The sequence below is a fragment of the Engystomops pustulosus genome, chromosome 4 (assembly GCF_040894005.1).
Source record: "Engystomops pustulosus chromosome 4, aEngPut4.maternal, whole genome shotgun sequence".
In the NCBI taxonomy this organism is placed as follows: Eukaryota; Metazoa; Chordata; class Amphibia; order Anura; family Leptodactylidae; genus Engystomops; species Engystomops pustulosus.
The window spans coordinates 206,535,847-206,553,969 of NC_092414.1; the positions used below are offsets into that span (position 1 = coordinate 206,535,847).

General features: G+C 50.1%; 1 protein-coding gene across 1 annotated transcript; it reads left to right on the forward strand.

Moving 5' to 3' along the window:
* Positions 1-6,184: 6,184 nt before the first annotated feature.
* FBXW9 (F-box and WD repeat domain containing 9) lies at positions 6,185-17,606 on the forward strand. The gene is made up of 11 exons (XM_072149672.1): positions 6,185-6,292; positions 7,433-7,888; positions 14,014-14,150; positions 14,247-14,375; positions 15,158-15,270; positions 15,350-15,441; positions 15,667-15,815; positions 16,423-16,536; positions 17,090-17,179; positions 17,257-17,322; positions 17,430-17,606. The coding sequence occupies exons 2-11, from the start codon at positions 7,480-7,482 to the stop codon at positions 17,502-17,504; spliced, it is 1,374 nt and encodes a 457-aa protein (XP_072005773.1). The 5' UTR covers positions 6,185-6,292; positions 7,433-7,479; the 3' UTR covers positions 17,505-17,606.
* The last annotated feature ends 517 nt before the right edge of the window (positions 17,607-18,123 follow it).

Genomic DNA, 18,123 nt, shown 5'->3' on the forward strand with positions numbered 1-18,123 from the left:
GATGTCAGCGCATGGGCGCCGCTATCTTGCCGAGGATCATCGCTCTGCAGACCCGAGGCTGCTTCGTGTTAACCCATTCATTACAATTGTACAAAATCCCCATATACTGCCATACTGTAGTATGACAGTGTATGATAGGATCGTACAGACATCCTAGGGTTAAAGTACACTAGGGAGTCTGAAAAATAGTAAAAATTAAAAAAAGTTAAAAAAAAAAAATTATAATAAAAAATTAACTCAAATCACCCCCCTTTACCTAGAACTGAACACATTAGATATGGACGTGTCCGAAAATGCCCGATCTATCAAAATATAATAACGGGTTTTCACTGCGTTAAAAAAAAAATGGCACTTTTTTGCCATTATTAAAAATTCTATAAAAAGTGTTAAAGGTTGTACAGCCCTAAAAAATGATAATGTTGTAAACGTCAGCAAAAACTGTAAAAAAACACCTCCCAAAGCTCTGTATACCAAAGTATAAAAAAAAGTTATTAGCGCCAGAAGAGGGCAAAATCCCCCAAAAAAATTTTGTACAGGAGGTTTTAATTTTTGTAAACGTATGAAAACATTATAAAACCTATGTAAATTTGTGATCCCCATAATTGCACCGATCCAAAGAATAAAGTAGTCGGAGCCTACACCATGGACATGGACAGAAAGAAAATGAAGTAACAGAAGACGAGATTGACTCCAAAGTCTCTGGATGGTCCGGACCCAATGTTGGGCCCTCCAGTATGGACACTCCCCCATTCAATGTATAAACATCTGGGTGACCTATCCCCCACCACCAATCTGATACTGAGGTCCTTGTCTATGATGTGTGGAGCTAGAGACCTCCATCCAGTACTGGGGACCAGCTGCTACACCAAATGCTGCTGCCTCTATGCTGTAACACTCTATGGGTACATTTTGGCACCAGGTGGGCACTAGCTGGAATCACTACATCTTTTTGGACCACAGATGGGGCCACCAGTGCACTGTCACCATTCTTACAGTGTGTGCAGAATTTATTAGGCAAATAGTATTTGAGAGAATTTTTTATTATTGAGTAACAACTATTTTCTCAATCAACGATCACCGCAGCCTCCCAGACACTGCTCAGAGAGGTGATCCACCACCGCAGCCTCCCAGACACTGCTCAGAGAGGTGATTCACCACCGCAGCCTCCCAGACACTGCTCAGAGAGGAGATCCACCACCGCAGCCTCCCAGACACTGCTCAGAGAGGAGATCCACCACCGCAGCCTCCCAGACACTGCTCAGAGAGGTGATCCACCACCGCAGCCTCCCAGACACTGCTCAGAGAGGTTGTCCACCATCGCAGCCTCCCAGACACTGCTCAGAGAGGAGATCCACCACCGCAGCCTCCCAGACACTGCTCAGAGAGGTGATCCACCACCGCAGCCTCCCAGACACTGCTCAGAGAGGTTGTCCACCATCGCAGCCTCCCAGACACTGCTCAGAGAGGAGATCCACCACCGCATTCTCCCAGACACTGCTCAGAGATGTGATCCACCACCGCAGCCTCCCAGACACTGCTCAGAGGTGATCCACCACCGCATCCTCCCAGACACTGCTCAGAGAGGTGATCCACCACCGCAGCCTCCCAGACACTGCTCAGAGAGGTTGTCCACCATCGCAGCCTCCCAGACACTGCTCAGAGAGGAGATCCACCACCGCAGCCTCCCAGACACTGCTCAGAGAGGTGATCCACCACCGCAGCCTCCCAGACACTGCTCAGAGAGGTGATCCACCACCGCATCCTCCCAGACACTGCTCAGAGAGGTGATCCACCACCACAGCCTCCCAGACACTGCACAGAGAGGTGATCCACCACCGCAGCCTCCCAGACACTGCTCAGAGAGGAGATCCACCACCGCAGCCTCCCAGACACTGCTCAGAGAGGTGATCCACCACCGCAGCCTCCCAGACACTGCTCAGAGAGGAGATCCACCACCGCAGCCTCCCAGACACTGCACAGAGAGGAGATCCACCACCGCAGCCTCCCAGACACTGCTCAGAGGTGATCCACCACCGCAGCCTCCCAGACACTGCTCAGAGAGGTGGTCCACCACCGCAGCCTCCCAGACACTGCACAGAGAGGAGATCCACCACCGCAGCCTCCCAGACACTGCTCAGAGGTGATCCACCACCGCAGCCTCCCAGACACTGCTCAGAGAGGTGATCCACCACCGCAGCCTCCCAGACACTGCTCAGAGAGGTGATCCACCACCGCAGCCTCCCAGACACTGCTCAGAGAGGTGATCCACCACCGCAGCCTCCCAGACACTGCTCAGAGAGGAGATCCACCACCGCAGCCTCCCAGACACTGCTCAGAGAGGTGATCCACCACCGCAGCCTCCCAGACACTGCTCAGAGAGGTTGTCCACCATCGCAGCCTCCCAGACACTGCTCAGAGAGGAGATCCACCACCGCATTCTCCCAGACACTGCTCAGAGAGGAGATCCACCACCGCAGCCTCCCAGACACTGCTCAGAGGTGATCCACCACCGCATCCTCCCAGACACTGCTCAGAGAGGTGATCCACCACCGCAGCCTCCCAGACACTGCTCAGAGAGGAGATCCACCACCGCAGCCTCCCAGACACTGCTCAGAGAGGTGATCCACCACCGCAGCCTCCCAGACACTGCTCAGAGAGGAGATCCACCACCGCAGCCTCCCAGACACTGCACAGAGAGGTGATCCACCACCGCAGCCTCCCATACACTGCTCAGAGAGGTGATCCACCACCGCAGCCTCCCAGACACTGCTCAGATAGGTGATCCACCACCGCAGCCTCCCAGACACTGCTCAGAGAGGTGATCCACCACCGCATCCTCCCAGACACTGCTCAGAGAGGTGATCCACCACCGCATCCTCCCAGACACTGCTCAGAGAGGAGATCCACCACCGCAGCCTCCCATACACTGCTCAGAGAGGTGATCCACCACCGCAGCCTCCCAGACACTGCTCAGAGAGGTGATCCACCACCGCATCCTCCCAGACACTGCTCAGAGAGGAGATCCACCACCGCATCCTCCCAGACACTGCTCAGAGAGGAGATTCACCACCGCATCCTCCCAGACACTGCTCAGAGAGGAGATCCACCACCGCATCCTCCCAGACACTGCTCAGAGAGGTGGTCCACCACCGCATCCTCCCAGACACTGCTCAGAGAGGTGATCCACCACCGCAGCCTCCCAGACACTGCTCAGAGAGGAGATCCACCACCGCAGCCTCCCAGACACTGCTCAGAGGTGATCCACCACCGCAGTCTCCCAGACACTGCTCAGAGGTGATCCACCACCGCAGCCTCCCAGACACTGCTCAGAGAGGAGATCCACCACGCAGCCTCCCAGACACTGCTCAGAGAGGTGATCCACCACCGCATCCTCCCAGACACTGCTCAGAGAGGTGATCCACCACCGCATCCTCCCAGACACTGCTCAGAGAGATTATCCACCACCGCATCCTCCCAGACACTGCTCAGAGAGGAGATCCACCACCACATCCTCCCAGACACTGCTCAGAGAGGTGATCCACCACCGCATCCTCCCAGACACTGCTCAGAGAGATTATCCACCACCGCATCCTCCCAGACACTGCTCAGAGAGGAGATCCACCACCGCATTCTCCCAGACACTGCTCAGAGAGGAGATCCACCACCGCAGCCTCCCAGACACTGCTCAGAGGTGATCCACCACCGCATCCTCCCAGACACTGCTCAGAGAGGTGATCCACCACCGCAGCCTCCCAGACACTGCTCAGAGAGGAGATCCACCACCGCAGCCTCCCAGACACTGCTCAGAGAGGTGATCCACCACCGCATCCTCCCAGACACTGCTCAGAGAGGTGATCCACCACCACAGCCTCCCAGACACTGCTCAGAGAGGTGATCCACCACCGCATCCTCCCAGACACTGCTCAGAGAGGTGATCCACCACCGCATCCTCCCAGACACTGCTCAGAGAGGTGATCCACCACCGCATCCTCCCAGACACTGCACAGAGAGGAGATCCACCACCGCAGCCTCCCAGACACTGCTCAGAGAAGTGATCCACCACCGCATCCTCCCAGACACTGCTCAGAGAGGTGATCCACCACCGCATCCTCCCAGACACTGCTCGGAGAGGTGATCCACCACCGCAGCCTCCCAGACACTGCTCAGAGAGGTGATCCACCACCGCAGCCTCCCAGACACTGCTTGGAGAGGTGATCCACCACCGCAGCCTCCCAGACACTGCTTGGAGAGGTTACAGTTATCTCTCCCTGTAGATCTCACATTCTATGAGGGACAACAGGTTCTCTATGTGGTTCAGATCAACCCAGCTTCACGCTTGATTCTTGGCATTTATTTTGCGCCTTCTTGTGCCCCTGTTGGCCATTTGTCATGAAACGCTTGATTGTTCGGTGATCGCTTCGAAAGTTGGGCAATTTCAAGACTGCAGCATCACTCTGCAAGACATCTCACGATTCCCTACATTTCAGCGTCCGTCATATCTCTCTTTTAAGGGCGCGGTCACATGTTCCGCTGGTGTTGCGTTCATAATGTGGCGCTAGTGGACAGGGGGCGGGCCTCGACCCGATCACATTTGTGTTTTCAGGGAAACACATACGATCGATAACCAGGCCCCGGAGTATTGCATTTCAACAATACCTGACACCAGGGCCTGGTAACTGATCAAATATATAAGTACGTTTTTAGTATTGCTCACCCTATGCTTCCGACCAGGGCTGCACGACACGGATTCCGCACGGACTTCTGCGTGAACATATGCTTGAGAAGGAAAGAAAATAATCCAGCGTGCTGCATCCAGGTGGTGAAAAAATCTTAATTGCTTTATTATGGACTCGTAGTCCGAATAAAAACTGAGTAATAAAATTGCAATGACTACCGCCGTAGTCACAGCACAGCAACAATGCAGATGGTATGGGTTAGCCTACTCCGGCCAACGCGTTTCCAGTGTCATCCGACACTCTTAGTCATTGCAATTTTATTACTCAGTTTTTATTCGGACTACGAGTCCATAATAAAGCAATTAAGATTTTTTCACCACCTGGATGCAGCACGCTGGATTATTTTCTTTCCTTCTCAAGCCTGGTAACTGATCACATGCATTTCCCTGGAAGCAGATATGCAATCAGGCCGCAGCCCACCCCCTGTGCGCTGGCATCACAATATTAACGCAACGCCAGCGGAACGTGTGATCACGGTCTAATACATTTTGCCAAAGAAAAGGAAGTTGCCTAGTAATTAAGCGCACAATACAGGGCGTTAATGTCATTAGACCGCACCTCTGCTCGTTACAGAGATGCACATCACATGATTTACTTAGTTGGTATTTGCTTTACAGCTTGGAGGAGGACAACACATATAAAAGGATGATGTGATCCAAATACTCATTTGTCTAATAATTCTGCACACAGAGTATACTATATGCTCTAATTATTATTATTATTATTATTACTATATGCTCTAATTATTATTATTATTACTATATGCTATAATTATTATTATTACTATATGCTCTAAATTGGGCAATCCAGGGCACAGTTTTATACTCAAAATATAATTAAAGGGGTTGTCCAGGATTAAAGGAACAGCCAGCATTATATCTGCCTGTGAGAAGTAAATGGCATGAGATTGCAATACCACAACTAACCTGCAGCCACGGGAGGGGCCTTCTTGAAAGAGAGAAGCCATGAATACTGGACAACCCCTTTAAATAGGGCGGGGACACGTGCACAAGTCACTATGACCCAGTGTTCCCTTGGTAATGTATAATTATTATCATTATTATAGGGTGGCACGGTAGCTGAGTGGGTAGTACTTCTGCCTTGCAGCTCTGAGGTCCTGGGTTCAATTCCCATCCAGGTCAACATCTGCAAAGAGTTTGTATGTTCTCTCCGTGATTGCATGGTTTTCCTCCGGTTTCCTCCCACACTCCAACACATACTAGTAGGTGATTAGATTGTGAGCCCCATGAGGACAGGGACCAATCTGACAAGTTCTGTGCAGCGCTGCGTAATCTGTGTATAAATAAAGAAATTATTATTGTTATCATTATTATTATGATTGAGCTGTTGTGTAGCCTTGTCGCCAGCAGGAGGCGCCCTCGCCCCATTAGATACTATAAGGCCGTTCCGCTTCAGTCCCGCAAGCCACGCCTCCCCACCCGCTTACTGGTTTCTTCAGTGTTTCCATAGTGACGCCTGGTCGCTAATTCAGAGAGCTGCGTCGCGCTGACGTCACTGTCCGGCGCCGGATGTATGGGCGGTGTCCTAGGAGACAGGTGTGTAGAATTAGTGAATGATAAGGGACACTATGAAAGGTGTAAGTGGCGGTGATGCTCCGTGCTGTGTATGTGGTCGGGTCGGGGAGGACGGGTCCTAGCTGCCTGCAGTGTGTGGTGAAGGAGGAACCATTATGTTAGAGCTATGTGAGAAGACCACTATGGCAGCACTGGCTGTGTGCTATGACCAATTGTCCCCCAAACTTATTATGGTGCCCAGACCCCTGAGACCCCCTGGTCCCATTATGCTAATTAGCCAGAAGGGCTTTGGGGGCGGGGCGGGGTTCCAGAACCCCTCCATGCTGCAGATTCACAGGCTGTTACACTGTCTCCCCATCCCCTGTTCACTTTGCCTTCTGTAATCTTACATAGTGAGAGGGGAAAGTGCTCCTACACAGTGTAACAGCCTGTCAAGCTGCAGCATGGAGTGTCTCTGGTAACGCCTCCAGAGGCCTGACTCATAAGCATACATTTATAAGTAGATTTAATTAGGCAAATCACTCTCCAGCTATTGCAATGCGTTTCTAAACGCATGCGGTAAACGCGACGTGTGACAGCACCCTTAGAAGGACGGAGGCCATGGATAACAAATACAAGAAAATGACCACAATCACAGTGCCGGGATCTATGAGTAAGAGTTTAGTCAGACGACCACAGTCTATGGCTCCTGGTCACGGTACGGTGAACACACGTTGTCTCACCACGGCGTGACCACCTATGGGTGGAGAAGGGGTAAAGAGCACCCAGCCCTGCGCTCGCCTGCCCATCAGAATCCACCCTAAGTGCCTCCGCTTTGTCATGATGGATTTGGATGATAGATTTCCTTTAATATCAAAAAACCTTTCAAAGCATTAAAAGTACAGAAAGGGGGAAACGTAGATTTGTCTGCCTCCCATATAATGTCCATACATGAGATTGTGAGCTCCCTTATGCGAACTAGATCTGATTTCTCCTCCGCAGTCTTTACATTAGACAGGGTGTGACCCGGCTGCTCCCCAGGCAGGGCAGTTGCTGGGGTAGCCTCCAGTATCCTTCTGTACAATAAGGTCTCTCCATTCCCGGTGTCCTAATGGGTGGGAAAGGTCTGGACATCCCTTGTGATGGTTCTCTGAGCTCTTTGCTGTCTGTGTCCTGTTGTAGAGGCAGGGATAGTCGCTGAATGTTCCTCTGCTGCTCCAATAATCTCCATGGCAAGTGCTCGGGAAGCAGAGTCTGATAATGACTCCGATGGGGAAGCATCTGAAGACCCTGAAAGACGAGCCCTGGATTATGTGTCAAGGGTCCTCAGCACAGTGACCCTACAAGACAAAGCCAGTCACCCCCCGCACACGCTGCCTATGGAGGCGCAGGATGGGATTTTGCACTGTGGTTTGGATTTGAAGAAATCTCCGATAACCGTGGAGGATGGAGAAGTGTCATCACTACTACTGCTTCCCCTGGAGCTCATCATACACATACTATCATTTCTGGATGCACGTTTCATCCTCGGGGTGCTGCCATTAGTGTGTCGCACCCTAAAAGACATTGTGTCAGAGAAGATGACCTGGCGGGTGAGGGTACAGAAGAGGGTCATCTCTAACTTCCCAGTAGTAGAACGTGAGTTCTTACCTTCTCATACACAGACCTCCCTCCTCCTAATACACAGACATCAGGACACACAGACCTCTCCTCCTCCTAATACACAGACATCAGGACACACAGACCTCTCCTCCTCCTCCTAATACACAGACATCAGGACACACAGACCTCTTCTCCTCCTCCTAATACACAGACATCAGTCATCACTACTACTGCTTCCCCTGGAGCTCATCATACACATACTATCATTTCTGGATGCACGTTTCATCCTCGGGGTGCTGCCATTAGTGTGTCGCACCCTAAAAGACATTGTGTCAGAGAAGATGACCTGGCGGGTGAGGGTACAGAAGAGGGTCAGCTCTAACTTCCCAGTAGTAGAACGTGAGTTCTTACCTTCTCATACACAGACCTCCCTCCTCCTAATACACAAACATCAGGACACACAGACCTCCCTCCTCCTAATACACAGACATCAGGACACACAGACCTCCCTCCTCCTAATATACAGACATCAGGACACACAGACCTCTCCTCCTAATACACAGACATCAGGACACACAGACCTCTTCTCCTCCTCCTAATACACAGACATCAGGACACACAGACCTCCCCCCTCCTAATATACAGACATCAGGACACACAGACCTCTCCTCCTCCTAATACACAGACATCAGGACACACAGACCTCCCTCCTCCTAATATACAGACATCAGGACACACAGACCTCCCTCCTCCTAATACACAGACATCAGGACACACAGACCTCCCTCCTCCTAATACACAGACATCAGGACACACAGACCTCTCCTCCTCCTCCTCCTAATACACAGACATCAGGACACACAGACCTCTTCTCCTCCTCCTAATACACAGACATCAGAACACACAGACCTCTCCTCCTCCTCCTCCTAATACACAGACATAAGGACACACAGACCTCTTCTCCTCCTCCTAATACACAGACATCAGGACACACAGACCTCTCCTCCTCCTCCTCCTAATACACAGACATCAGGACACACAGACCTCTTCTCCTCCTCCTAATACACAGACATCAGGACACACAGGCCTCTCCTCCTCCTCCTAATACACAGACATCAAGACACACAGACCTCTCCTCCATCTAATACACAGACATCAGGACACACAGACCTCTCCTCCTCCTCCTAATACACAGACATCAGGATACACAGACCTCTCCTCCTCCTCCTAATACACAGACATCAGGACACACAGACCTCTCCTCCTAATACACAGACATCAGGACACACAGACCTCTCCTCCTCCTAATACACAGACATCAGGACACACAGACCTCTCCTCCTCCTAATACACAGACATCAGGACACACAGACCTCTCCTCCTTCTAATACACAGACATCAGGACACACAGACCTCTCCTCCTTCTAATACACAGACATCAGGACACACAGACCTCTCCTCCTTCTAATACACAGACATCAGGACACACATACCTCTCCTCCTAATACACAGACATCAGGACACACAGACCTCTCCTCCTAATACACAGACATCAGGACACACAGACCTCTCCTCCTAATACACAGACATCAGGACACACAGACCTCTCCTAATACACAGACATCAGGACACACAGACCTCCCCTCCTCCTAATACACAGACAGCAGGACACACAGACCTCTCCTCCTCCACCTAATACACAGACATCAGGACACACAGACCTCTTCTCCTCCTCCTAATACACAGACATCAGGACACACAGACCTCTCCTCCTCCTCCTAATACACAGACATCAGGACACACAGACCTCTCCTCCATCTAATACACAGACATCAGGACACACAGACCTCTCCTCCTCCTCCTAATACACAGACATCAGGACACACAGACCTCTCCTCCTCCACCTAATACACAGACATCAGGACACAGACCTCTCCTCCTCCTAATACACAGACATCAGGACACAGACCTCTCCTCCTCCTCCTAATACACAGACATCAGGAAACACAGACCTCTCCTCCTTCTAATACACAGACATCAGGACACACAGACCTCTCCTCCTCCACCTAATACACAGACATCAGGACACACAGACCTCTCCTCCTCCACCTAATACACAGCCCTTTCCTCCTCCACCTAATACACAGACATCAGGACACACAGACCTCTCCTCTTCCTAATACACAGACATCAGGACACACAGACCTCTCCTCCTCCTAATACACAGACATCAGGACACACAGACCTCTCTTCCTAATACACAGACATCAGGACACACAGACCTCTCCTCCTCCTAATACACAGACATCAGGACACACAGACCTCTCCTCCTCCTCCTCCTAATACACAGACATCAGGACACACAGACCTCTCCTCCTCCTCCTCCTAATACACAGACATCAGGACACACAGACCTCTCCTCCTAATACACAGACAACAGGACACACAGACCTCTCCTCCTAATACACAGACATCAGGACACACAGACCTCTCCTCCTAATACACAGACATCAGGACACACAGACCTCTCCTAATACACAGACATCAGGACACACAGACCTCTCCTAATACACAGACATCAGGACACACAGACCTCCCCTCCTCCTAATACACAGACATCAGGACACACAGACCTCTCCTCCTAATACACAGACATCAGGACACACAGACCTCTCCTCCATCTAATACACAGACATCAGGACACACAGACCTCTCCTCCTCCTCCTAATACACAGACATCAGGACACACAGACCTCTCCTCCTCCTCCTAATACACAGACATCAGGACACACAGACCTCTACTCCTTCTAATACACAGACATTAGGACACACAGACCTCTCCTCCTAATACACAGACATCAGGACACACAGACCTCTCATCCTAATACACAGACATCAGGACACACAGACCTCTACTCCTCCTAATACACAGACATCAGGACACACAGACCTCTCCTCCTCCTCCTAATACACAGACATCAGGACACACAGGCCTCTCCTCCTCCTCCTAATACACAGACATCAGGACACACAGGCCTCTCCTCCTCCTCCTAATACACAGACATCAGGACACACAGGCCTCTCCTCCTCCTCCTAATACACAGACATCAGGACACACAGATCTCTCCTCCTCCTCCTAATACACAGACATCAGGACACACAGACCTCTCCTCCTCCTCCTAATACACAGACATCAGGACACACAGACCTCTCCTCCTCCTAATACACAGACATCAGGACACACAGACCTCTCCCCCTAATACATAGACATCAGGACACACAGACCTCTCCTCCTCCTAATACACAGACATCAGGACACACAGACCTCTCCTCCTCCTAATACACAGACATCAGGACACACAGACCTCTCCTCCTAATACACAGACATCAGGACACACAGACCTCTCCTCCTCCTCCTAATACACAGACATCAGGACACACAGACCTCTCCTCCTCCTCCTAATACACAGACATCAGGACACACAGACCTCTCCTCCTCCTCCTAATACACAGACATCAGGACACACAGACCTCTCCTCCTAATACACAGACATCAGGACACACAGACCTCTCCTCCTAATACACAGACATCAGGACACACAGACCTCTCCTCCTCCTCCTAATACACAGACATCAGGACACACAGACCTCTCCTCCTCCTCCTAATACACAGACATCAGGACACACAGACCTCTCCTCCTCCTCCTAATACACAGACATCAGGACACACAGATCTCTCCTCCTCCTAATACACAGACATCAGGACACACAGACCTCTCCTCCTCCTCCTAATACACAGACATCAGGACACACAGACCTCTCCTCCTCCTCCTAATACACAGACATCAGGACACACAGACCTCCCCCCTCCTAATATACAGACATCAGGACACACAGACCTCTCCTCCTCCTAATACACAGACATCAGGACACACAGACCTCTCTTCCTAATACACAGACATCAGGACACACAGACCTCTCCTCCTCCTAATACACAGACATCAGGACACACAGACCTCTCCTCCTCCTCCTCCTAATACACAGACATCAGGACACACAGACCTCTCCTCCTCCTCCTCCTAATACACAGACATCAGGACACACAGACCTCTCCTCCTAATACACAGACAACAGGACACACAGACCTCTCCTCCTAATACACAGACATCAGGACACACAGACCTCTCCTCCTAATACACAGACAACAGGACACACAGACCTCTCCTCCTAATACACAGACATCAGGACACACAGACCTCTCCTCCTAATACACAGACATCAGGACACACAGACCTCTCCTAATACACAGACATCAGGACACACAGACCTCTCCTAATACACAGACATCAGGACACACAGACCTCCCCTCCTCCTAATACACAGACATCAGGACACACAGACCTCTCCTCCTAATACACAGACATCAGGACACACAGACCTCTCCTCCATCTAATACACAGACATCAGGACACACAGACCTCTCCTCCTCCTCCTAATACACAGACATCAGGACACACAGACCTCTCCTCCTCCTCCTAATACACAGACATCAGGACACACAGACCTCTACTCCTTCTAATACACAGACATTAGGACACACAGACCTCTCCTCCTAATACACAGACATCAGGACACACAGACCTCTCATCCTAATACACAGACATCAGGACACACAGACCTCTACTCCTCCTAATACACAGACATCAGGACACACAGACCTCTCCTCCTCCTCCTAATACACAGACATCAGGACACACAGGCCTCTCCTCCTCCTCCTAATACACAGACATCAGGACACACAGGCCTCTCCTCCTCCTCCTAATACACAGACATCAGGACACACAGGCCTCTCCTCCTCCTCCTAATACACAGACATCAGGACACACAGATCTCTCCTCCTCCTCCTAATACACAGACATCAGGACACACAGACCTCTCCTCCTCCTAATACACAGACATCAGGACACACAGACCTCTCCCCCTAATACATAGACATCAGGACACACAGACCTCTCCTCCTCCTAATACACAGACATCAGGACACACAGACCTCTCCTCCTCCTAATACACAGACATCAGGACACACAGACCTCTCCTCCTAATACACAGACATCAGGACACACAGACCTCTCCTCCTAATACACAGACATCAGGACACACAGACCTCTCCTCCTCCTCCTAATACACAGACATCAGGACACACAGACCTCTCCTCCTCCTCCTAATACACAGACATCAGGACACACAGACCTCTCCTCCTAATACACAGACATCAGGACACACAGACCTCTCCTCCTAATACACAGACATCAGGACACACAGACCTCTCCTCCTCCTCCTAATACACAGACATCAGGACACACAGACCTCTCCTCCTCCTCCTAATACACAGACATCAGGACACACAGACCTCTCCTCCTCCTCCTAATACACAGACATCAGGACACACAGATCTCTCCTCCTCCTAATACACAGACATCAGGACACACAGACCTCTCCTCCTCCTCCTAATACACAGACATCAGGACACACAGACCTCTCCTCCTCCTCCTAATACACAGACATCAGGACACACAGACCTCCTTCTTATATTTGGTCTCATTCTCACACAGGAGATAACTTTGATTGGCCGTCCGCATGTATAGAATTGGAGGAGCAGCTCTCTCATTGGTCAGACAGTCAGAAGCCAGAACACTTCTCATTGGCCGAGGGTCATTATGCCTCCTCCTAATACACAGACATCAGGACACACAGACCTCTCCTCCTCCTCCTAATACACAGACATCAGGACACACAGACCTCTCCTCCTAATACACAGACATCAGGACACACAGACCTCTCCTCCTAATACACAGACATCAGGACACACAGACCTCTCCTCCTCCTCCTAATACACAGACATCAGGACACACAGACCTCTCCTCCTCCTCCTAATACACAGACATCAGGACACACAGACCTCTCCTCCTCCTCCTAATACACAGACATCAGGACACACAGATCTCTCCTCCTCCTAATACACAGACATCAGGACACACAGACCTCTCCTCCTCCTCCTAATACACAGACATCAGGACACACAGACCTCTCCTCCTCCTCCTAATACACAGACATCAGGACACACAGACCTCCTTCTTATATTTGGTCTCATTCTCACACAGGAGATAACTTTGATTGGCCGTCCGCATGTATAGAATTGGAGGAGCAGCTCTCTCATTGGTCAGACAGTCAGAAGCCAGAACACTTCTCATTGGCCGAGGGTCATTATGCCTCTGTGGACGCCGTCCTCCTGTTACAGGTATGTTGCCTGTATGTATCAGTAGATGTGTGATGGATGTGGCATTACACTCCTGATCATACAAGTAACCTCATCCTTTATTACACTTGTGCTCAGGACGGATCTGTATGTGTGTCCGGCTCACGGGACAGGAATGTCTGCCTCTGGAATCTAAGAAACCTGGGAAAAGACCAAGAGAAAGTCATGGTGAAGCCCTTGGGGAGAGAGAAAACCGGGACCCATAAGGTATTGATACGGCAGTCCACTTGTGTTACACTAGGGGGCGCTGTAATTGTAATGATAGATACGGTTCCTTCTTGTAAGCACTAAGATAGCGGCTGGTAGTGGGGGCTCAAAACTCAGGAGCAAAACCGTTTGAAGAGTTTCTTATCCTAAACTAATCTTTAGGGAACAGCCTCATATTAGGTTCTGCTATTGGACCTTGTGGTGGGGCACTGCTGCATATTAGGTTCTGATATTGGACCTTGTGGTGGGGCACAGCTGCATATTAGGTTCTGATATTGGACCTTGTGGTGGGGCACAGATGCATATTAGGTTCTGATATTGGACCTTGTGGTGGGGCACTGCTGCATATTAGGTTCTGATATTGGACCTTGTGGTGGGGCACCGCTGCATATTAGGTTCTGATATTGGACCTTGTGGTGGGGCACAGCTGCATATTAGGTTCTGATATTGGACCTTGTGGTGGGGCACCGCTGCATATTAGGTTCTCATATTGGACCTTGTGGTGGGGCACAGCTGCATATTAGGTTCTGATATTGGACCTTGTGGTGGGGCACAGCTACATATTAGGTTCTGATATTGGACCTTGTGGTGGGGCACCGCTGCATATTAGGTTCTCATATTGGACCTTGTGGTGGGGCACAGCTGCATATTAGGTTCTGATATTGGACCTTGTGGTGGGGCACAGCTACATATTAGGTTCTGATATTGGACCTTGTGGTGGGGCACAGCTGCATATTAGGTTCTGATATTGGACCTTGTGGTTGCATTGTCTTTCCCTTCAGGGCTGGGCCTGGTCTCTTGCTGCCTGTGAGAATCGTGTCTGCTCCGGCTCCTGGGACAGCACCATGAAGATCTGGGACATTGGAGCTGAAGGTCAGCTTCTCCAGGATATCAAGTAAGTCGCCTGCAAATAAGAAATTCACAGAAATAATAGCATTTTACTCTTCCTCCTCACCACAGACTATTTATTTTAGGGGGCGCGCTGCAATCCTCTGCCTGGCCTATCTGCCGGACATCTTGGTGGCGGGATCCTACGACAAGAGAGTGAGTGTGTATGACCCAAGAGGTGAGACCCTGCCTGTAGTAGAGGTATAGTATTTCATCTTCTTGGTGATGGTGTAATAGCTGGTGCTCTTGCAGTACCACTATTCACCACTACCATTCCCAGATGCTTATCAAAGTCTTCAGTAAAACAGCGCCCCCCCCCCCCCCCCTGTTAGACTCCAAGCATCACACAGTGGTTGGAGAGTTGTAGTTCTCCAGTGATTCTCTCATCTCATTGCCTTTTCAGCTTCTTCACCATTGATAAAGTCCCGTAAGATACATTCCAGTCCAGTGCTATCTCTCGCAGCTGACGACCGTCACATTGTGTCAGGAAGTGAGGACAGGACCTTGGTTGTGTTTGATCGCAGGGTAAATGCGGTCCTGCAGAGAATACAGGTGGGATCATGGTAATATGAAGTATGTACAAACCCCCAACTTCTTATGTCACATATATTTTCTATAACCTCTTCGCCCCGGTAGTCCAGGAACTGTGGTTCCAGACTATTGGACTGCTGGTTCAGTAATGATCTGTAGAGCCGTACCTTAACAGTTACAATATGTATATAGAGATCAATATAGTGGATAGTTGTATATATACATGAAGCTAGTGTGATTGTTATCCCATAACCACAGAATTGGTGGGGTACAACTGCTAGGACCGAACTGGTCATGGAAGTGTGGGTCCTGGAGCATTAACTAGTAAGAACAGGACCCATGTTTTCCTGACTGGTGGGGTCCTACTTCTGGGACCACACTGATCGTGAGTAGACCCCCACGATCACTGATCAGATTGTAATCCCCTGTCCTCAGGATAGAAGATAACAATTGTCCTTGGTACAACCTTTTTATCCACATAACCCATAGTAATGGATTTGATGCTAAAAAATAAGGGGGTTTATAATAATTAGATGAGTTGCCTCCATTGACATGTGATGCGGCCCATATTGTACGACATTGAAGATGTGCAGCAGGGGTTAATTCTTCCTGGTTTCTGTCTCCTCAGCTGGACAACTACCTCTTCTGCATGTCCTATGAAGCTCCACAGCTGTGGGCCGGAGACAACCAAGGCCTGATCCACGTGTACGGGAGCCACGGAGGGACATTCCAGCACCTGCGGGTACTGGACATTACAGTATATCGGTACATTTTGGTTGTGATGCCATCGTGTGCTTGATCCTGCAATAAAATAGAAGAGGGATAGGGTATGTTTAGCTCCATCCTTGTGCCATTAGTACGGCCCCATTCTTTACGTAGTGGCCGACGCTGTAGGATTATAGGCTGGACTTGATGGACCTTATCTAGTATGATCCAGCTACAGATGCTGTCTTCTCTAGTCACATCATTGTCTTCCCATAATGCATTTCTGTCCGCTAACAGGGTTCCTGCTGATTTAGACCTATATGGAAAAGAATCAATAATGTGCATGGAAGGTAAAGTTACTGAGCAGCTTTGGCTCCTGTCTGTGCGTGTGCATGCAATACACTTGGCTAGAGACACTGTATATAGCGTAGACTAATCCTGTAATATCTGTATACAGCAGATAGGGGTTATGTAGTGTAGCAATGGCTCTGTATATACACAGAGTAGAGTCATTTATATTATTATATCTAGCGGTTCTGACTGCATCTTTGTCTTTCCCTCCTCCCTGTATAACCCCTGACCCCGCTCAGTGCTTTGATGTAGGACACAGATCCCAGGTGACTGGTATCTGGCAATCAGCAGGAGCTCTCTATACCACGTCCACTGATAAGACTATGAAGGTAGGTGCCCCTGGTCCACAGTGCATACATGTGCTTTCTATCGCTACACGTTTTTGCATCCGATTTTCTTCTTCCAGGTTCACATTCCTACAGATCCGCCCAGGACGCTCGGCACGCAGACGCACATCAGTGTAGTCAATGGGGTAAGGATTGTCGGCGCTGCATGGAGGCCCCTGCATGGTATCCTGCCACACAGGACCCCATAGTGTCATATATAATGTGTAAAGCACCAGCCTCTTCTCATCTCCAGGTCAGCGTGTCCGGGCACACTGTGGCGGCAGCCTCTGGTGGGCACACGGTGGAGATCTGGAGATTCCCTGAGTAACGCTCCTCACCACCCGCACTTGAGATCCAAGGACACAAAAGCTAAAATTTATAAGGTGACAGCATTGAAACCATTAAAATGCAGCAGGGCTCCTCCGCCTTCTATGGTTGTGTTATTTCAGTGGGTTTCCATGGTGTGATAAGTAGGTGCCTGTATGTCGGTCCATGATGGTTACATTGCACTGAGCTGCAGTCTGTGTAGTTGGTTCCATACTCTGGTTTTAAATACATGAAAATAAAATCTACGGAGTCTCCTGATCCCATTCTCCACCTGCTCTACACGTGTCTGTCTTCAATAACCTTGCTTTATATTCCTAAACCAGGAAGATTGGAGTAAACAATGTATGTCTCATCACCAGCGAGGAGGACCATGACTCTCTGGTCTTCTGCAGAGACCTATAGCTTCAACCCCTTTCACTTGAACGTGTGAGGAACCGATATCAGTCCCAATAGAAGCCTATGGCTCCCGGCCGCGGTACAGTAACCTCACACGTGTGTCACCGTACTGTGCACGGGAACAAGACAGAACACGCTCTATATTTTCCTGTATGTACAACCGGGCACCCCTCCTCTCTCCAGCATGCGGCTGTATACTTGCCCGGGCTACGGACCATGCAAGC

Excerpts from the sequence above, each read along its gene's own strand:
- FBXW9 (XM_072149672.1), top strand. The coding sequence starts at position 7,480 with ATGGCAAGTGCTCGGGAAGCAGAGTCTGATAATGACTCCGATGGGGAA. Across the intron at positions 15,442-15,666 it reads GAGTGTGTATGACCCAAGAG|CTTCTTCACCATTGATAAAG; the intron begins GTGAGACCCTGC and ends TTGCCTTTTCAG. Across the intron at positions 17,323-17,429 it reads ACATCAGTGTAGTCAATGGG|GTCAGCGTGTCCGGGCACAC; the intron begins GTAAGGATTGTC and ends TCTCATCTCCAG.